Genomic DNA, 21,731 nt, shown 5'->3' with positions numbered 1-21,731 from the left:
TTGCATGTGAGATATCATCACGGTATGATAAACTGACTGGACACCAAGCCACGTGATTAAATCTACTTTAGGAGGAGATAAACCCTCTCCAGGCTCCAATGACTAGGTCTCATTAGGTCTTCAAGGGCAGCCGAGACAAGCAGCTCAGCTGCGAATGACCATAATCATAGGCTCCTAAATTTTGAGGATGCCGATTCCTACCCACAGACCCTACAGCAGCCTCCTGAAAGCTGGTGTGGCCACACACACAGTTCAAGTCACAACCTGAATGCTAGAACACCGCCGAAACTCAGGGACTCCCCCCAGCCCGAAGCTGGTATCAGTACCATCGAAGCGTTGGTCCGCGGGGTTCAGCAAGTCAGAGCAGTCCCAGAGCCTGAGCCTGCAAATGTCACAACCCACATCCAAGGCAAATCCCCCAGCCCTGCCACCTCCCCCTGCACTCAAGCAGCCTCCAGGCTTCGGGACCAGACCTGACCCTAAAGTCCTATCGACCAAAACACGCTCTGTGCCGGACGGGCAGGTAGCTCGTGCCTCTCTGCCTCCACTCTCCCAGCAATTTTCTTGCCATCTCTGGGCTCGCAGCAGCACAGAGTCCAGGTAGTTACGGAGGGCTTGCTCGGGAGGTCACAGCTCCAAGCCTGAAGGCATTCCTGGGTCGGGTTGCTCTTCCTCATACCCGGGCAGAGGAACACAGGGCTCAGGACAGGAAAAGCAGGCAGATGTTCTTAGGGTCACGGAGGTGGTTGTTTAGGTGATGTTTAGCTCCCCTTCAATAAGCAATCCTGCATACAGCCCTGCCGCGCTGGAAAAGTCTAGTACAGAGTTTCAGGTGCTCATTTCCAGGGAGACTGTGTGCCAGATGTGGAGCTAAGTAGCCACACATCTGGAGCAGGTGTCCTTTGGCACAGGAAGGGCTGACTCGCCAAGGAAGGCTAAAGGAGCTCCATGCAATTGAACAGCATTTGATTTTGAAGTGTGGGTTTGAAAATTATTTTCAGACAAAGTGCGTTTGCTTTCTTTTACTAGTTAGAAACATTTTGTGAAAGTTCTTTTTCATTTACTCTGACTGCATCTCCACTACCAGCACATATGCCTCATCCCATTTTTTGCCTGGTTTTTTTTTCCCCCGCCCTCGTATGGGGACAAGGATGACACAACTGCAAACAATATGTACTTTACACAGCAAGTACGTACATCCAGCTGAATGTGTTTTCACTTCTACAGCGTTTGCACATTTTTGTTTTGCTCTTCACAATATTTAGGAACAAACTCTCAAAGAGCTTATTCTCAATGCTTTATCTAATGACACAAGCAAAGCCTTCTGTCAGCAGGGAACTGCCTGTGCAATGAACTGCTGGGGCAGCTGGCAGCACAGGAACAAACAGCCAAGTATTTGGGCACTGTGCTCGTTAGCAGTTAACCAGACAGGGAAGCATCAAGATACCCACAAGCTGCTCCTGTACCACAAAGTGACAATACTACTGTTGGAGGAAACAAAAGCACCCACTTGGAGGCCAGCACCAGATACCAGAGTGTTACCGTGAAATCCAGACTCCTGCAGTTGACTAGTTTTCCAGCAGAGGAATCTGCCTCAGGCTGTGCTAACGCAGGGGGAAATCCCCCAATTCATAGATTTCATAATCCCCCAATTCATAGATTTCATATGGAGCCATTACATGTCATCAGCTACTTATCAGAGGGGTTCCGCTACAGGTAACATTTTCTGCTCTGAGTCCCATAAAAGGGCAGTAGCACAGGAGCCTGCGGCATCTCTTCCACAGCAAACCAAAATCTTTGGAGCAACTAATCCAACCCACTTCACATGGAATAACTTCAGCAGAAAATGCCAACCTCTGCTCACAGGCAAGGCAACAGAGAATAAAATCTCTGTGCCCCGTGAACATTGCTCAGTTTCCCACCCTTTACAAAAACAACCAAGTAGAAAAGCGAAGTGCAGTGTTTTCTACCTGAACACATCCATGGCTTTCCCAGGAGGAAATTGTACGACAAGCAGCCAGGAGAGCACTCCAACAGACTTCCCTTTCCATTCCTCAGCAATGCTGCTTTTCTACAGACACAAAGATGAAGGCACAAGCCTTATGCACAGAAAAGCCACAGCTGTGGCCGCATCACCAGCTGAGATGCATCTATTTTTAAAGCTCATTCCATGCACACCACAGCGAGTCCTCCAGGCCTGATTTGTCTCTAGCCCTTGCACTTTAGGTAAAAATACAAATTAAAAAAAAAAAAAAAAAAAAGTGGGGGAAGGGCCTTTCTAAACCCTACCTTTTGCACAAGTAGGAACTAATTAGCTTTTCACAGCTTCTTACACAGACGAAATCAACTACACAGAGGGTGGGACAGTCTGACACCTGCCCAGAGCAGCACCAAGCCCAAAAGCAGAGCCCAGCTCCGATCTCTGCTGGTCCTGCTCAGTGTGCAGGGTGTCCCAGGCCATGGGCACAGGTGGGCAGGAAAGGCTGTGATCTCCTCCCGTGTCCTGCACTGAATGCTGGTTTCTTGCTGGTCGTTTGTAGCCATAAACATGATAGCTATTTGTAAAACAAAGCTTTTTTTTTTTTTTTTTTTTTTTTTTGCATTCTGGATGTTGGAGACTTTTTTAGTTGAGGGGAGGTATGTGTGCAATATTCCATTGGTTTTGTTCTCCGAGCATCTCTAGCTATCAGCCTGCCAACATTTAAGAAGGTAAGAACTGCCCTGTTGGCTCAGGCCGTGGTGCACATAGCCCCGTATTCTAACAGGAGCAGATGGGTATGTCCAGGGTAAACTCGCCAACCTGACTCTCCCTAGTTCTCGCAATCATTGGACCGGGGTTGTTAGGAAATACAGCCCTGCCTCTACTCTTGTTATCCTGTGAACTTGGGATTTGCCCATGGAAGTCTCCATTAGCCTGTATCTGCAGGTTCCCAAATGTATCTTGGTGACATCCCGTGGCAGTGGGGTGCACGCTTGCATCACCTCCTGTATGAAGTGCATTTGTTTATCTCCGTGTGGGGCATCCCAAGAAACCTGTTGCTGCAGCCACCACTGAAGTACTTGGCGTTCCTAGAAAAAAAACACTGCTCCTGTCAGGTACCTGTACCTTGAAACAGTGTCCTCAGTCTGTTGTGTCTTATTCCCAGAGCTGGAAGCACACACGGAACCCCACCAGCCCCACGCTCTCCTCTCAGCGCACTTTCTTCCTTTCCCTAGGCCAGGCTCGCCCCGCTGTCCCTCACAACTACTTTTGAAGCATCCTCCAGACCTGGTTAAAGTGTTAATGACGAGCACATGTCACCTAACATGAACTGAGGGGAAGGGTCTTGGAGATGGGAGAAAATCCAGTGTGATTGTTGTAGTCCCCGATGTGATGGATGGATCCTGGCTAGTCAGCCTCGGGGTGGAGTCCAGACAAGAAAAAAATAGAAGTCCTGTCTGTTTTAGGACTTAACGCACATGCAAGAGGCTGGCTTCAGCTGTTCCTCCTGCTGGCCGTAGGGCAGAGGCTTCTTCCTCCTGCCCAAGCCCCAAAGGCGGGCCAGGTGGCCACAGCTGCAGTGGTCCAGCACACGGGCAAGCGGGTCCTTTCCAGCGGTGGTCCCATGCCCCCAGCAACGCTCCTGCTCCCCACGGAGCTGCCTGCCACCAGGCAGAGCAGCAATGTAAGAGCCAGTGTCATCCTCAGCCCTGCTAGGTGATTACGGACAGCCCAATTTTTAATCCCAACACATTTAGTCTCAGTTTTGAGTTGGACAGCCTCGCCAAGCGCTAGGGACCATTAATACAAGAGCAGCAGCCCTCCAGACCCAAACAGCAGGAGAAGGACTCCTCAGGCACACACCTGCACGGCTGGAATAAGCCTTGTTTCCCTGGCAAGCCACACAGACCGAAACAAGAATTAATTATATTTTTTTTAAAATGCCAGCAGCTCTCCAAGTGTAAATGTTAGATCTGCTAATGGGGACTTGCTGTCGCTCTTAGGTAATAAATGAGGGGCTCAATAAAGGGAAAATAGGTTTCTCCAAAGCCTTGTGCAACAAAGTGCTCCCTCCTTCTCCCTTAGCCTGAATACAGAGGTTCATCAGCAGGATAACTCAACGAGGCTCCCACTGTATCTCTGGTTTACTGCTTTCCTCAAGGATTTTGGTCTTTAATGCAAAGAAATTGTGACACAGGCTCTCTGTCCCCAAGTCTGATATTAATATCAGATTATTAATATTAGATTGCTATTGGTCTAATACTAATATTAGCCTTGGGGAGATTTTAAAGTGAGCTGATCATGAGCCTTTGTTTTACCTGCTCAGTAACCAGCAGCATTTAGACCAGCCCTGGTGGGGTGGCATTTCACGTCACGTCTCTGCAGTGAAACTACAAGAAGCGTGAGGACACACAGCTGTGAATTGGTTTTGAAGAGATCTGGACAGCAGGCAGCTTGCCCTTGCGATTAGACGGGGGAAAAAAAACCCAACCCGTTTCTTAAGCTGCTGTTCACCTCGTTACAGTATGTTTGTAACCCTGAGACCTGAAGAGATGCTGCTGTGGTGTGTTTGCCTTTTTTTTTCTTAAGCACAGTGAGAGGTAAGAAAAGCAGATCGCTGTTGGCACTTTTGAGACCTCCCTTCTTGGGGCAGATAATTTTTAAGGTCACTTCCCTTTACAAAGCAAAATCCAATGTTCCTCCTGTGCCGCAGAGCAACGTGCAAGTCCCCCTTAGGCACAGGACTCATGTGTCACACAGCTTTTTTGGCATGAAGCATACGGCCAAACAAGAACCAGGCTCAGCCCCTGCAAGGAGCTGCCCTTATACTTCCCAATCCCACTAAACACCAGCAGAATTACTAAAAAGAGCGACAGCAAACGCAAAGGAGCTCAACAGCGTTGGCCCTGATGGACTCCACGTTTCTCCTGGGAGGTCGACCTCTACCACAAAGCTTGAAGGCCCGTGCCATCTAGTGGTGAAAAGCCAGCCCCAAAGCTCCCTTCTACCCGACTCGGGTACTAAAAACCTCCGGGGTTTCAGACTGGATCTGCACTGCGAGCAATTCACCTGTTGAAGCAGCCAGGCCAGGGATAAGCACTTTCCCCTACCCATGCCGTCACTCCAGGATTCAGGAGAAACGCGAGGACATCCTGGAAGCGGGGACAAGGGAAAGCAAAATCAGGTCTGCCCTCAGTATCTGAATCCTTTGTAAAGTGTAAAAAGGGCTGCAATAAGCGTCATTGCTAGTGCTTAAATGCTGCGCTTGTTAAATGAACCTTGTGATTTTGGAAGATAAAGAGGCTAACACAGAAAGTCGGTAGAAGACCTGCACATCAGAGCCACAAAGCGAAATTCCCAGCTCCCTGCCTTCTGCCTTGGTACACCCTCTTCACTGGGCTGGAGGAAGGCTGAGAGTTTTATCCCATGGCCGGAGCACCAGTGCCGGTTGTTTGCAAACCTGCCACCACCCCGCTGGCACGGGACAGAGGTCCATCAGACCAGTTCTGTTCCTGGAAAGACAAAGGTCAGGTTGTGCCAGGAGCAGAAGTCACAGCGGATGCGGTGCCGTCCAGCCACAAACCCAAGTGGGCTTGTGGGGTTGACCAGTGTTGGAGAACGCAGTCGATGCCGCAGACCTGGTGAGCTTGAGATAACCACGTCGTGCCTTAGCCGCCTGTTCGTGCCTCGCAGGCACCAGCACCCCACACCAAGCTCAGCCCTCTGGCAGCCGCCCAGATCCGCAGGCAGTGTCTCCTGTTTCTTCTCAGATGGTTCTCAAAGCAGGGTCTTACAGAACTTGAGGGTAGCAACTTTTCACATTCTTAAACGCTGAAAGCACTCACGTTGGAAACAACCGGTGCATGAGAAACGTATTTTGATGCATTCTACCGTGGCAAGGATGTTGCCTGACATTTTTAAACCGGGAAAAGGCTAACAGCTGATCAGCTGGCATTGAAGGGCTGAGACACAGGAACTGCAATTAACTCAAAATAAGCAAGAGGTTCTCAGAAAGACAGAAGGCTCCTGATTAGGTTCTCAAATAAGAAGGAGCAGGGCACTGCACTAGGAAGTTCAAGACTGACTGTAATAAAAATTCAGTGTTAACGTAGCTCCAGTAGTTTAATATAGCACACAGTAGCAGCAAAACTTGCTTCAAGACAGAGCTGGTGTTATTTGTGAACAGACACATTTGCTGATAGGACACTTTCAACTCCCCATACAAGATGTTAAAATAGTCTAGCACGGAGGAGAGGAAATTGATATGACATGCAGCAAACTATCCTCCTCTGCAGTTCTGAGGACACAAGTTACACATAGCTTCTCCTTTCGAAGCTCTGCAGTCATCTGCATAGGAGGCTGGAAGTTTTAACAGGGTGGAAGTCAGCTGTGTGAATTGTACAGCACAAACCCAGGCACAAGGGATTCACAGGTAAGTACCTCTCTGGCCACAGCTCCCCGATACAGGATGCCTTCTTCCTACCCTTCTGAGTTCAGGTACACTGCCAGCATTCAGGACGAGTCCTGTGGCAGTACACACAAAGCACGCTAGCAGAGGGAGGTACACCACGAACAGTATGTGCGCAATACTTTGACAACGACCCCAGAGTGACCATATCATGGCCCCATCCCATCCTCCCCTAGATGTTAGGGTCTCTTTGCTACCAAAGTTGAAGGAACATTTGTATTATTCATTTCCCATTGTGGAAGCTGAAAGGCCCTGTGAATAGGAATGCAAGAAAATAAAGCCCAAGATGTATTTCATCTCAGTATCCCCATTTGTAAACCAGGGCATAAGTCTTGGTTTGAGTTCTATTGATGATGTCTCCTGCCTTTAAGAGACTTCTCCCCCAGATTTCCACAGCTGTTCCTCCTCCAAGGGTGACTACACCCCAAGAGCTCTCAAGACATTAGCACCGGTTAGTTCTTCTGTTTGCTCCATGATGCTGCTCTGTCTACCCACAGGTTCATCTTGCCCTTCCTTTTGCCTGAAGCCAAGTCCAACATTGCTACGTGCCAACATGAGCCCTCGACCAGATGCAAACCCTTCTCAAAGGCAGTCTACAAAGCAGGGTGGAAGAGCCTCTATTCCATCCAGCTTTCAGAGATAACATTTTATTGATTACAAACACCCACAAGGATAACAGAGATGCTCTAAAGATACGCGCTTCTGCTCTACATGAAGATTACAGCTAAAGTATCAAAGGTTTATATAAAACCCAGCATAATCACACTGCCAACTTCCAGTCCAATCCCATGTAAAAAAAAAAATATCTTCATATAAGTATTACCCAAGCAAGATGAAACACTGCTTGTATTTTACAAAGAGTATGTATTTTAATTGTGTAGGATCAAGGCCACAGGAGACCCCTGACAGCACATGAGTGCCTGTGGGGAAGGTGCAGTATTAGTTAAAACAGCCCTTGGTGTAGTTTTGGGCAGAGTTGTACAATAGCACCTTTATCCATTCCAGGGGAACAGACCATGAAGCATTTCCGTGGGATCAGTACCAAAGTAGAAAAGCAAGTGTGTGTTTTACAAGCATCTGACACCAATAGCCCATCACCAAGCATTCCCACTTACATTAGCCCCTCAAATACACCCCCCTCATACAACTCAAACTTTTAAGGTCAAAAGACCCAAGTGCTCAACTTACATAATGCCACAGCATTTTATTGTACTCCATTAGTAGCCTGTTTTTACAAGTGAGAAGAGTAGGACAATAGCAAAACAGCTCATTCTCTCAAGATTAAAGAGATCTTATCTGGTGGGTAGGTTTGTTTGGTGTTTTGTGGTTTTTGGGGTTTTTTTTGTTTGTTTTTTTTTTTTTTTTTTTTAAATCTTCTTTTAATCTCTTATTATTCAATAAAAGAAGCCAGGATTCAATTTATGCATTTTACTTAACAGAAGCAATCAGGGATAAAGCATGTTCTCATTTCCTCCTCCTGTACATCTTCATTTCCAGAAGACGAAGAACTTCCCACTTTACCAACATACAGAAAAACTAAGTAGTCTACAACCAATCTTAAAAAGCATCAAGAACAAAGGAGGGAGGAGGTGGTTTTATTTTTGTTGGGTTTGTTGTCTGTTTGGGGTTTAATTGCTAAAATGAAATGCCAACTTACAAGGATAAGGGAAAAACCACCTTTAGTAACATTGCTCTGAAAGATACATACCAACGTGTACTTTAAAATGAAGTCATCTGTAGATATTACACCCACTAGAATATGACTTTTGACAGGTCATCTTTTGTAGTGTTGCACACAAACAAGAAGTCTCATTCTACAGGCAAAATCCCATTCAGAAATAGTCAGAAAACCACTCGGGTCAAATATTCATATCAAGTCTGGTTACTTTATTTTTCCATCTGTGCAGTCAGTCAAAAGAACAGTTAACGATGAAAACAGACAACCACAGAAGCTTTAGGTACAGTATTGTAACACTGAAGAAGCAAATGACCACATTGAACACATTCTTTATGCTGGTCATTTCCAAACAAAACAGAAGTCCATACACAGGTCTAGTTCAGTGTAAAACCTGATATTAAGCAGCAAGTTGCTCACAAATTGCAGCACAGTATATGGCATTTACTGCAAATAGCTACAGCAGCAGTGCTTAGTGGATGAACTGCATAGAATTAGCCTCATAGGCAAAATTAAATCACCACGTTAACAACCTTAGTGGCTCCCTAAGAGGTCCGAGTTATGCAATTCAGCATGAACAAAATTGTTTACACCACTCAAATTTTAGCAATAGCTTTTGCATTTTTTTCCACCAGTCTACACTGTATTTGTTCCAGCCCTCATTGCAGTTAACTGTTTTCAATTAACTGTCACATACAACATAGGTAATTACTGCTTATTCAAAGTTACACAGCCCCGGCAACGAAGGTGATATGACTATATTTAAAGTAAGAACCCAAAATACATTCAAGAGAATGGCTGCAACAATAAGGCAATAAACAGTTTTAAAAATAGATCCTATTAAACAAGACCAGCTGTGTAACCCGTTGCCTTCATAAGGTTTCAGACTTGAATGGGTCAAAGTTAAGTGCTTACCCACCAGTAACATTTCAGAAGTACATTGGTAAAAATATTCAAAGACATGAGTATATTGGACTGCCAGCAATCACAACCCAGGTCTTATCACAAGTACGCTTTCACACATACAGCTTTGCTTTTACAGGTTTGCATGAAGAGCCCTGTACAAAGATTTTACTACAGACTCCTTCAGGAAAAATTATGCATTGACAGAAGACATCAGCATTCCAAAACTCTTCTGAACCACATAATATAAACCTTTGACCTGCTACTAATAAGGTCATTAAAGTTATACACTAGGCAGACAGCCTTATTGGCAGCTATGTCACAGCAACATTAAAAAAATAGCATCAGCTGATTAAAAAAAAAAAAGAGACTGAAAATTACTTTGGGGAGTGAAATGTACACCTACATACAGCAAGGAAGGGAGAATGAAGTTGTTTGGCTAGAGCAGATGAGCTACCCAGAGGTTCCACATCCATCTTATTGCATATTTGATCAGTGTCAGCACTCAAACCCACATGGGTCTTTCCTTCATTATCTTGCTCCAGAGTCTTGATTCTTGCACCTTTAGAACTACGCCGACTAGCTATGTATATTGCTGTAACTTCACATTTCTTCACAGCTACTAGAAGCAGAGACTGAGTTAACAGTTACTTAGTAACAGGGATACTACAAGCATCAGCCTTTTGACATCTTCTGTGTGCTAAAGTCCAGGTAAAAGTGGAGTGCAGCGAGTGTCAATATCCTACGTCAGTACAAAAAAAAAAAATTTATTTGTAAGCCTATATTAGCAAAGCTCAAGAGAAAGATGCTAAAGGTGTTTAAGGAAAATGTACCAGTACTTGGCTAGCACTGCTAAACTGAAAGTCTCATCATGTGAAGAGAATACAGACACAATATTTTCTGATACTAAGTTGTGCAAAGCAAACAACTGAAAGCAGCAGGGAATAGAATCTGATTGCTTTTGCTCAGTTTGAATAAATGGAATTTTACCAATTAAAAAAACCCAAAACATGATTAGACATTCCCTTGCCAGCAGACAGGCTAGAGGAAGGAGACTATCAGTATTTCTACGTGTGTTTAAAGGATATGTGCATAGCACTGCCTAATCATGCTTGAAAATGTAACCCTGTAATACAAAGCATGCTTATACATACATGCTAGTAAACAAAACAACGACTTTTAGACTCCAAAGGAAGGTCAGGTCTGATCTTATATATTTTAATACTGAAACATCCAAATCGTTTTAGGAAGTGAACGCTCTCATTAGCTTTTTGAACAGTATTCACAGATGACAAATTAAAACATAAAGGCGCTAAAAGAGTGCTCTCTTCCCAGACGTAAGACTACTTGATGAGAAAGCTAAATGTTGCTGCTTTTAGCCATATAATTGAACCAAACCACAAGTTTGGAAGTCATAGGTTTAAACTTCTTTAACAGCTGAAAGTAGAAGACCAATTTTGTAGTCCTGTTTAACTTTTTATACAGGGAACAATGATCCAAACACCACCACATATCCAAGCTTTGAGAGAAAACTGAAGCTGTTCATGACAAGACCTGTTGGTAGCTCTCTCTCATACACACATCAGAGGTGGTACACACACGTTCCTCCTCTTTCCAAAGATCTCATGCATCAATCTTCAGAGTTGCTAGGTAAACAGAAGTGGAGCTCTTCATTCTGACGTGCAATGTCAAAACAGCTGTATAACTCATTCTCAAAGAAAGCAGGAGCAACTGCTTATTACTGGTAAAAATCAGTAAGTCCTCCAGCAAACACGAGGTACCAAATTGATTACTGTAACACTATCAAAGCGTTACAGTGACATCTACCAAATTGGTCAGAATGCCTTAACTGGTTCCAAGAAAGAAGTTATGTCAGGTACCATATAACTGATGTAAAGGTGTACAAAGCGAACTAGAGATGTGCTTAGTATCCAAAAACCAAGGATGACACTTCAGAATACTAAACAGTGAGTACATAACCTAGGCACCTTGCCCTCTCCAACACAAGTTGGACTTCGAGTAAAAGGTTCAGGAAAAACATACAGAAACCTAGCAGGACAGTTTAACCTATAGCCCTCCTTACACCAAACCCAAGAAAACAGGTCTTACCATCCAATTCCTTTTTTTGCCCCCTTTTTAAAAAAAAAGGAGATAATATAAACCTGCAAATCATGTGCATCTAATATTGATTTTTCATATTTCACTTATACTTTTTATATATATAAGAACATAACTAAAATCTCACTTTAGAATACTTTCTAAAGCAGGATATTCTTTCAACCATTTTTCAAATTCATGTGCATTCTCAAGGTTGAAGAAAAAAAATAGATATTCATATATAGCTAAGGAAATAAAACTCAATTTCACTATATGTAGTTACAGTGCTGAAAAGAAAAAATAATTTAGAAACCATTTCAAGTCTGAAATGTTTACTATGCTCAGACTAATGCAAAGGCTAAGCCTGTGGTCCAGGACCTGTTTTTAATCTGTGTGCAGAGATAAGAGCTACAGCAGCTCAACATTTTTCTGATGGAGACTTCTCTCCACCCCTCCTTTCTTCCAGTATTCTATGACTGGCTGCTGAAGCTCTCCCTGAACCTCTATCGAAGTAGCATACATTGGTAGTTCAGAAGTAAAGGTCCACAGGTATTAATATTACCTCTTAAGTCAGTTTTTCAGTAAGATCAAACCACTGAATGACACAGTGCAGAGGTGCTTAACCATTCATAGTTAGTCAGAAGTTCAATGGAGTACTTTAAGTTGTCTCTTCTGCAGCTGCCCTTCGCTGTCGCGCGGATTTCTGTCTACCTCTCTGAGGCGAGGGTGGAGTCTCCTGTTCAGCTTCAGTCTCTGAAGGCTCATTGTCTCCCTGTTGGGACCCAGTATCACCTATCAATTCTCTCAGGAATTTGAATTTAGACAAAAACAATTGCCAGACCACGTACCAGCCTGCAGGAAAAAGAAGAAAGGTACTGCTTAGTTACTTCATTCAAATTGATAGTCAGCTCTCAGGCAAAGATAGCAGAAAAGCAAGAACAAATTTTAACAACTCCCATCCTCTAACTGCCAACTCTCAACCCCAACACCCCTCCACAGCACACCCACTCCTTTCTACAGTCCTGTAAATACCACTTCAACTTGATAAAGTTTGTCTTCATCTAGAAGCAAACATTTAAGCTACAGGCAAGGACCTACACATTCTGAATTGTACTGCCATAGCAAGCAGTAAGTGGGTGATCATCATTGCACAGATGATGAGGTCTTAGCTGTCAGGAGAAAACAAATTTATATGGTTATACCAAAACAAGGACTCAGGATTCATTACACAGGCACTGTAAAAAGGTAGCACTAGAGCTCCTACCTTCACTCAGCAAACACACCATTCTGAAAATCACATTTTAAAAGCTGCATTACATAATCACTATTAAGCACACTTGTGGAGATCTTAAAATTAATACCACGTTTTATAATAAATCCTATTTTGAAATGCACAAGGTCTCCCTTATATGCACTAAAAGACCAACCACATCCTCCAAATTCAAAGTGCTTCCTCACCATGCCCAAATGCCATTAAAGTAAAATTAACATTCTCTGGTAAATTTGTGTTCTGCTCCACTGCTAAAATGCTCTGGGTCCAAAAACTATGCAACTGAGTTGAGATGGTCACACTTCTAGAATCTCTCTTGAAAAATACTTAAGATCCAGCTTCTCCTCTCTCTTGTATATGGGTTTCTATAACAGGTAGCCAAGAAACTTAAAGCAGGTACAAATATATGTAAACATAACCCAAAATCTCCCTTTTAAAAGGCATCCCTTATCTAAGCATTTAGGTCAAGAAAGACTGGAGAGTTTTACCCAGCTGAGAACTAGTGATATCACTTTCCCTCTAGCTAACCAGTCAAATTTCATCATCCGTAGAACAGGAACGTAACATCTGTGAAATACACAGTGAAGTAGCATAAAATTTAAACAGCTATTTGAAAACACATGCTATATAAGAATCATTTGCAACACCAAAAACCATCTGTCTGGCACAGACCTATAAATTAATACTCCCATTCTCTGTTCAGAAGGTCTTGCTAGCTTTCAAGCCTATATACTGCTGACATACGCAAATATTAAGAGCCCTATTTTACAGAGCTAGGGAAACCCATCCTCCCAATTACACAGCTGTCAGCAGAAACAAACTTCTGAGTGTGGACAACAGGGGCATATTAGGGAAGGGGAAGAAAGACTAGTAAGTGGCACTTACGTAACCACAGCACGACTGTGTTTCTTCCTCTTCTGTAAGCAGAGCCATGCCTATACGAGCAGGCCATTACTTAGGACACAACAACATCCCACCCTTCCTCTCCCTCCTGGAATACTTTTCACATCCTGCAGACTTTTATTTTCCATTAATTCTCTGCTGCTGAGGAGAGCTGGAGGAAAGCTTTTATATGACAACCTTTTATGATCTAAATTAATTCCTAAAGCCTACACCTAGTATTTCCTTTTCCATTAATACCTAAACCTTTAAATGACTTGTGATTAAATTGAATTTGATGTCCCACAAATGCACTAAATCCCCACACACCTAGAAAAAACCTCAATGGCAGATGTCTGGTTTTGGCATCTTTTTTCTTTCAGATCTAGAAGTAAAAATTGAAATAGCAGCTTTCTGAAAGTTGTTTCTATTGAGGGGTATTTCAGGTGTCTGGGACCTTCAATGCTTTGTGCATTCTGAAGACCAGAAGACAAATCCATTCTTCTCATGGGTCTAAAGCACCATTAGAAGTAATCAAATTTCCAGAAGCCATGCTAATGTCTAGTCCACGTGGGAAAAAATGCATAAAATATTCCAAGTGAATATAGGACACTTGCAAGAAAGTGAGACCTAAGCAAAATATTACAAGTCATTCAAAAATGTGTTCAACTCCCCAATTTGTTGACAGAAACAAAATTTGAGACACTAGACTTAGAAGTACATGAAAAGCATGTGGTACCTTCTAAAAGCATATGTGTGGGGGGAGAAACTCTCAGCCACAAATTGTTTGGTTGGGTTTTTTTAAATTATTTGTTTGGTTCTTTAAAGTCCTACCTAAAACGCCTGCAAAGTGAATTACCGCAAAACAGACACATGACTTCCAGAGAGTACCATGGAATGGGGAGGGAGAAGGAAGACCCCAAAATATTCAGGTTCTTCCCAAAAGAGTTATAGGGCACTTTACAGCATGACTTGAGTATATTTGGTATAAACAACTGTCGTGGTTTAACCCCAGCCAGCAACTAAGTACCATGCAGCCGCTCACTCACACAGGGGGCGAGCGAGAGGGAGGGAGGGAGCGGCGGGGACGGCCCTCCCATTAAGGGAGGGAGGTATTTTAAGTCATGGTAGATAAAGCAGGCCACATTCTTCCTCTGTCACTACAAACAGGCCATTTAACAGGCAGAATTACTGGGGGATGGAGAGGGAGAAATACTAAAGAACATTCACAGTTCATTCTCGGACACTCTCAAGAAAAGCAGCATTAACTTTTTTCCATGTTTTGTTTGAGTTAGAGCACAATGGTCTGAATATCCAAAATACCGAGTACCATAAACAGACTTTAGAGTTCTCCAGCTCTGGACTACAAACAAGACAGCGTAAATAATCAGCCAACAAGACTGATTATAGCCAACAAACAACCAGACCAGTGATAATAGCCAGGTGAAATGAACTATGATGCAGTGGATTGAAAAGAAAATTAGAACAGGCTTAGCCAATAATAGTGGGAGGAAAACCAGGCTTGAAAACTAGAGTTTCAAAACCTCAGAAGATGTCCCAGCCTGTACCAAAGAGATTTAGGTGTAAGGTAATCAAGTAGAAAGATTTCTTTCTTTCACTTGCTCTAGTTACAGTGCCAGCTTGGATGGAAAGTTAAAAAAAAAAAATAAAAAAATCCCCGAAACAAACACACTTGTCTGAATCAAGTTAAGACTGCCTCTTCAGCTGAGACTCCCTGTCACCTCATGATTACTAAACAAGTAAAAATTCCCTTGGAAATAACCAGACTACTTAAGAACAAGTTATTCTGGGTAAGAGAAACTCTCCCCAAAACCAATATCAACTAAATATGGCATTAAACAAAACCATACACACAAAGCCTGGAGGCAAATTCACAGTACTGAGTTACTTCTGAATCAGAAGACAATGCATTTTCTATTCATTTCTCAGCCTCTTAAGAACACTGCAAAGTGGTAATACCCAACATCACGCCATACTGAAGAACTGTAAGTTATGTAATACTGTATTTTTAAAAAGAAAATGATTGTAAGGTAATTTAAAATATACAAAGAGGGGAAATGGGCATTTCTGTGCATTCTTGTCTTTATGTAGCTCCGTTTAGCTCCACAGCTTTTTTGCTGTAGAGTTCTCCCTGGTCAGGTAACTGACACCAGCAGTTTGTATCTCATATGCCTCCACTTTGTTCAGCTAAGCTGCTCTCAAAGAAGTCCTACTCGTTTAACTTCACCACACACAACATATTTGATTTGAATCAGTCTTCCAGTGCTTGCTTTATTTTCTTCAGCCATTTGATTTACCTTTTCCTCACCCTTAGCTTGATTGCACCTGTGGAAGTCAAACAGCATACCTACAATGCATCTGCAGCAAACAAGCAACGACCACATGCAGACTATAATATTTCTACATTAATTGGAGAAGGAAGTTGCCTGTCAAAGGAGTAAGCCAGATCCAACAGTACATCATCACAATGCAAAGCTGGGGCTCCAGCTCTTGGTGTAGCAGATACCTGAATCCAGAGAAAGTCAGGAGATACTGTCTACCACAAACAGACAGTATTTTGCATTTAGGCAAAATATCAGCTCTCAGTCCTGCAGAGTTTAGTATTCACTAAGTGCTGGGAGCCAATGTCTCACTTAAAATGCCACAGTCAGGTGCCATCCAGAAACGTTTAAGCCACATTTGGCATTGTGCCATCAGTACATCAACCCCTCTTATAAATCATGATGCAATGTGTTTGTGAAGATGGGACCATGTGTCAAAGACTTTTACTGACTCATACATACATGTATGTAACATCTGTGCTATATCAGGATGTTAAACAGATTTTATGATCTGACTATGCTTCATTAAAGCTCCCTTTACTGTTACTTCCCACACCAACTCTTAGTTCTTTGTAAAGGGAAAAGAAACAAAGTGATCTGACTACAATGTTACTCCTCCTCAAAAGGTGAGGGGTACAAGTCTCAGGATCATGCATTTCATTGACCTTATACTGGCCGGTACGCAAAAGCTAACAGAGGGTTTTCTTTATTGAAGCATATTTTCCTCTTCCATTTGAAACAGGAAGGGCCAACAAAACAAAAAAAATCCAGGGCTATTATGGAGTGCTGGGGTAAAGCAATCTGATTTTTGTTACATGAAATACAAATAAAACCAAGAAAGGAAGGAAGGTGATGCGCTAATGACACAAGACAGAGTCTGAAGATCTGGCTTCTACTTCTGACCCTGCTATGGGCTTCCTGTGCAGTCTTGCAAGATCATTCTACCTCTGTGCCCCTACTGATTTGAAAATAGGATGCTATTACTCCAGCACATGAAGACTAATTTAGAACTGGGGTATCACCAAGGTGAATGTGGCCTGTATTCAAATGCTGAAGTGTCCATCACAGAAAATCTTAAGCAGCTATAGCTGAAAAAGAGGAGCACAGAGCTCTAGATGCTACCATGAGATTAGGGAGAACAGGGTTCTACTCTAAGCTCTGCATCAGATGTCTTCTGTGACCATAGACAAGTCACTTTAATGCTGCACCATTTTTAAGATGTAGATAATATACTGCTCTAGTGCATAGCTTTGCTATGGAGAAGAAGATCAGATTGAAGGAAGCATACACTACTCTGACACTGGAATAACAGAAGACATCAGGTGACACAGTGCTTGGCTCTGCACAGCTCCTTAAACCTGGTCCCGTTTAAAACAACACTCTACCACATGCTGCTTGCTGACTGATTACAAGGAAACTTGCCCTCTTTCGACCTCCCATTTGTAACAGTTCCAAAACTTGGCTTCAAATTAAAGGGTATTTTCTCTTTATTGCTGGTCTAATCAAGCATGGCTTTTCTCATCTTTTTAAGTATTTTACAATATTCACTCATTTAAGATAGTTACAAAACTGTTTAAACAAAGCATTAAAGAAAAGTTATTCAGGTAGAGTTTAGGGCTCAAAGGTTCTCCTATCTGCAACTAAATTCAGACTTGTGAAGGAAACCACCCATTTGTTTTGGCACTTTGAGTTACATGATTTTTGTTTTAAGGTCATGTCTCTCAAACCACATCTCATTAGCCTCTCTTGCCAAACGAGATGAATGCTTCCATCTGTTCCACTGAAGGCACTTCCGCAATTTCACATGGCTCCATGCATTTCTACATGGGGAAAATAAAACAAATACACAGAGATAAGCAGTACCAGAGTTCACCTTGGGTGGTACTTTATCTTATCCTATATTCTTGACTATGCCCGAGTTCCTCCCATCTGCAGAGAAACATGGAAGCAGCAGTGAGACCACCAGAGAGAAACCAGAGAAAGGAAATCAGAAAAGGTGAGAATAAAAAACATGGAAGAAAGTTACCTTCATCCCACTTTTAAAAGATCAACTGAAAAATTGCTATGTTTACAGTCCCTCAATGGTTTCTATGTCAGATGTGATCAGTTTACAAATAGAGATGTTGCTAGCTGCAAGACTTCCGTGCCTCCTAACAAATTCAGATTAACATTGAAAGTACCAGTTGCAAGCATCCAGAAATGTTTAAAAGAAAAAGAAATCAGGTCATTTATTCAAAGTACTTTTATAGACATAGATGCCTAATTCAGGCATAAACATTTGCTTTTCACATGTCTGAAGAACTGGTCCAAATAACTTCTGATAGTTTGTGCTTTGAATTTTGTCTTTTCACTTTAGAAAAATGATAAAATGAATCCCCCCCTTATTTGATAGCACTTATCACATCATATTTGTGATAAGCAGCAGAAATCCACATGATCCTAGGATGTCTCCTGGAAATTTAAGCATTGTTCTCTGCAAGCAATCACACCACGAGTCTTTATAAGCCACTCAAAATCCAAGTTACAGCTGTTTAGGCTCTTGACCCTTTAACTCCTTTTCATAAGGCTGTTTCAATACCTCTCATCAGATGGCTGTAAAATATTCTTATCATCAGATCAAGCTTACTCAAGATTATATCCAGCCATTCTTGTGTCAGATTTGTCCATTAATTTGTATGTCTCACTGGCTGGCATTTACTCATATCCTGTCATACATAGCACTCAGTCTCCCTGGGAGTCCAACACGCTGTAAAGACTAGAGACCTGTAGCTAATACAGTGGGTAAGAAACTGCCCATCACTGGCACAGATCAGCAATTAAATTGGAAGTAGCCTGTACTCAGTTTTTCTAGTAGTGGTCTTGACATTGTTTTCCTTGAATATTTTCCATTAATAATCATAGCACGAGAACTAGAAGTGTACCAATATTAATCAATAAATGCTGTATGATGGAAAAAAATTATCATTACCAATACTGTAAATCATTATCAAATCCTATTGAGTCACTTCTAACATGGTAACAGTTCAAGTCACCTCCCCCAAAAAAATGAACGTGTCAGCTTCCTGTGTTCAGTACTTTTTAAATCTAGGTGACTTAGCAATCATTTTATAAGCTCTGATACTGTTGAAAGTAAAATACAATGAAGGAGTCAAAGGAAACTATTCGCTGAATGCAAGTTGAATGTGTAATACAGAACTCCAAACTGCTAAGTAGTTATAAGCCACTTAAAAATAAAGCCATTTATTAATTACTTTTGCTCTCTTTAAGCAAGAAAGCACTAGAGAGGTGTTTAAATTAGCAGACAAAGTTAAAGAGATCCTTAGCATTTCAATTCCATTTGTCACATACTGACAAAAGCAGAAAGGCCTGGAGAAAATGATCCTCGTTTCCGATTTTGAACGGCATGTTGTCAAATCATTTTAATCTTTCAGGAAGAGAATAAGCAAAGATCTCATATGCATACTCTGAAAACAAAGACCCTCGCAAGTACCATGTTTCATCTTCTAAAAGATTAAAAGTGGCCAGACAACACTTAATGAGCATATAGAAACTTGAATAAATATCCACTTAGGTCATGATTTAGTAGTCTGTAACAACAGACAGTACAGGACATGCAGGAAGAGATCACAAGACCAGGGAAAGCATACAAGGTGCACCCTCGTATACCCTTACAGTCCTAGTTACCTGAATTTCAGAAGTCTCCTTACCCAAGTATTAGTACTCTGGCTTAAAGATGCTGACCTTTCTTCCATGAGCTTTAAATGATAAAAGTTTCAGCACCCAAAATATTCTTTGTCAATGAGCTTGCCATTTATTTCTCCATTGTGTAAAAGAAAAATTTTTTTTGTTAGAGCCTGTCGCTTGATCATTTAACTTTATGCACTCCAGTTCCTCTGTAATGATGCAATTTCACAACCATTCCCAGTTCACCTTTTTCATTCTACTCAGTTTTATAACCATCACCCTTCCTCCAGTCATCTGTTTTCCAGGCTAGACAGATCTAACCTGTTTAGAGTTTTTTCATGCAAAATCATTACATAGCTCTCACCATCCTATTTTTTAAAAAAGAAACTAGGATTTTTCTTTTCTTTTTTTTTTCAATAAGGTAATACACTTTAACAAGAAAATACACTGAGACACAAGGACGTGGTAGATTCCTATAGCAATATAATGACATTTTCTATTTTATTTTAAACTTCTAATGTTTTATTTGCCTATTTGCTTGCTACAAAGCATTAAACAGATGTTTTGAAGAAATGCTTGCAATTACTTCAGCTAATACTTTCTTTGGGATACTAACAGCTCAGTTTGAAGCCATTATATTTCCCCACATAAATTATGCATGAATACATTTCACGCTTTATGTGCATTACTCCATAGATGTTAATACTGGATTTCACCTCCCATTTTACCATCCAGTCCCTTCACACTGCAAAATCTTTTCACAATGCTTTGCCATTTTGACCACAATTAACAATTTTTTTAAAGTATTAAATGTCAGCTGACTTTTCACTTCGCTCCCTTGATTTTCAAAAATCACTCATAAATCCACCTGGCATTTGCTTTTTATCTCACAAGCCTTTCACCACAGGCTGTGGTGTAGTTTGAGTTTGGTGGTGCTGTTTTTTTGAGGTAGTTTTTTTTTTTTTAGAGCTCCAAGTTCAGGATATTGATCACAACACTGACACGTACTACACTGCTGATTCCTTCCAAGAACTCCAACAGACCTGCAAGTCGTGCCCCCCATTAAAATAACCCTTCTCTCCGCATAAAAAAAAAAAAGAAGCAAGTCTTGGATGCACCACACAAGAAAAAAGCCTCCTAAGAGCTGCCCTCAATCTGTTCTCGCAACCAGATGTCAAAAGCCGAAGGGTACCAGCAGGAAGTCTACTTCTGCCATTCGCTGGCATTTCAGCCCCATGTACAAGCTCCACCGAGTGACTGCTCAGTAGTCCGCTCACTACAAAGGCTGTCAGCTTCAGATTAGTCACCGAATTAAGCTCTGGAAGCATTTCAAGGCTCGAAAACATTCGGAAACAAAGAGAAGAGGGCGCTGTGAACCACACACCCTCCCCCGCCCCCCGCGGCACCGTGCCCTTCCACTTCCTTCGGTCAATCTGAGCAGAGAGGAACCACCAGAGATTGGGAAAGCGGGGCGGGGGGGTGGGGGGGACGCACCAGCACCGCACCCCGAAGCCAGCCCAGCCGCCCCCCCCTCCTCCTCGCCCCCCGCCGAGGGGAGCGGGCGGGACTCACCGCACAGCATGAAGAGCAGCACGCAGGCCAGGGTAGCCACGATCACCAGCAGGGTCAGCCCGATGCTCTGCCACATGGCGCCGGCCCACTCCCCTCCCGCCCCCCCACCCCCCGCCACCGGCGGCGGCAGCGGGGGCCCCTCCTCGACGACGCCTCCCCGCCGCGGCAACGGCTCGGCCGGGCTGAGCCGAGCCCCACTGTCGGCCGTCAGGGCCCCCTCAGCCCTGCGGGAGGGGCGGCCGGGCCCCTCGGCGGGTCACCCCGCGGCGGGCCGCCTCGGGGCTGAGGTGAGGGCAGAGGCCCGCCGGCGGCTACGGGGAGGAGGAGGAAGAGGAGGAAGAGGAGGAGGAGGCCGCGCCTCGCATCGCTGCCCCCGGGGAAGGGAGGGGAGGGGGCAGCTCCGCGGCCCAGCCGGGAGAGCGAGGGGAGCCGAGGGGACCCGGGCCGAGCCGGCGGCGACACCGGCCCCTTCTCCTCCCGCCGCCTCACGACCCGGCGTGAAAAGCGACGGCGGCGGCAGCGAGCCGGGGCGGGCCTTCAAGCGCGCCGCGCCGCGCCGACGCAGGGCGGAGCGCGGTGCATGCCGGGAGTTGTAGTTCGCACCCCCTCCTTCCAGCGGCGGCAGCGGGGGGGCGCCCCCGCAGACGGCGACAACAAGTTCCGTCGTGCCCCGCGCCGCCCGCGGCAGCCGTTGCCCCTGGTGCAGGGCCGTGCCCCGCCCCCGCCCCGGCTCCTCTGGAGAGGCCGTGTGAGGAGAAAAAGAGGGGAGCGGCCGTGTGAGGAGAAAGAGGGGAGCGGCCGTGTGAGGAGAAAGAGGGGAGCGGCCGGTGTGGTAACATAGGCCGTGGCTGAAGGCCCGA

At 43.7% G+C, this 21,731-nt stretch overlaps 1 protein-coding gene across 1 annotated transcript; it reads right to left on the bottom strand.

Moving 5' to 3' along the window:
* Positions 1-8,315: 8,315 nt before the first annotated feature.
* SMIM13 (small integral membrane protein 13) lies at positions 8,316-21,399 on the bottom strand. The gene is made up of 2 exons (XM_049824041.1): positions 20,872-21,399; positions 8,316-11,976 (listed from the first exon to the last, which is right to left on the bottom strand). Exons 1-2 carry the CDS (start codon positions 20,945-20,947, stop codon positions 11,783-11,785), a joined length of 270 nt encoding a protein of 89 aa, XP_049679998.1. The 5' UTR covers positions 20,948-21,399; the 3' UTR covers positions 8,316-11,782.
* Between the last annotated feature and the right edge of the window lie 332 nt (positions 21,400-21,731).

Source organism: Accipiter gentilis, chromosome 20, assembly GCF_929443795.1.
Source record: "Accipiter gentilis chromosome 20, bAccGen1.1, whole genome shotgun sequence".
Lineage (NCBI taxonomy): Eukaryota > Metazoa > Chordata > Aves > Accipitriformes > Accipitridae > Astur > Astur gentilis.
The sequence above is the reverse complement of the archived record's forward strand: the minus strand, read 5'-3'. Positions and strand labels throughout refer to the sequence as shown.

Coding starts and splice junctions, on each gene's coding strand:
- SMIM13 (XM_049824041.1), bottom strand. CDS start 20,947: ATGTGGCAGAGCATCGGGCTGACCCTGCTGGTGATCGTGGCTACCCTG. Junction 11,977..20,871: donor GCTGCTCTTCATGCTGTGCG/GTGAGTCCCGCC, acceptor TTTTTCCTGCAG/GCTGGTACGTGGTCTGGCAA.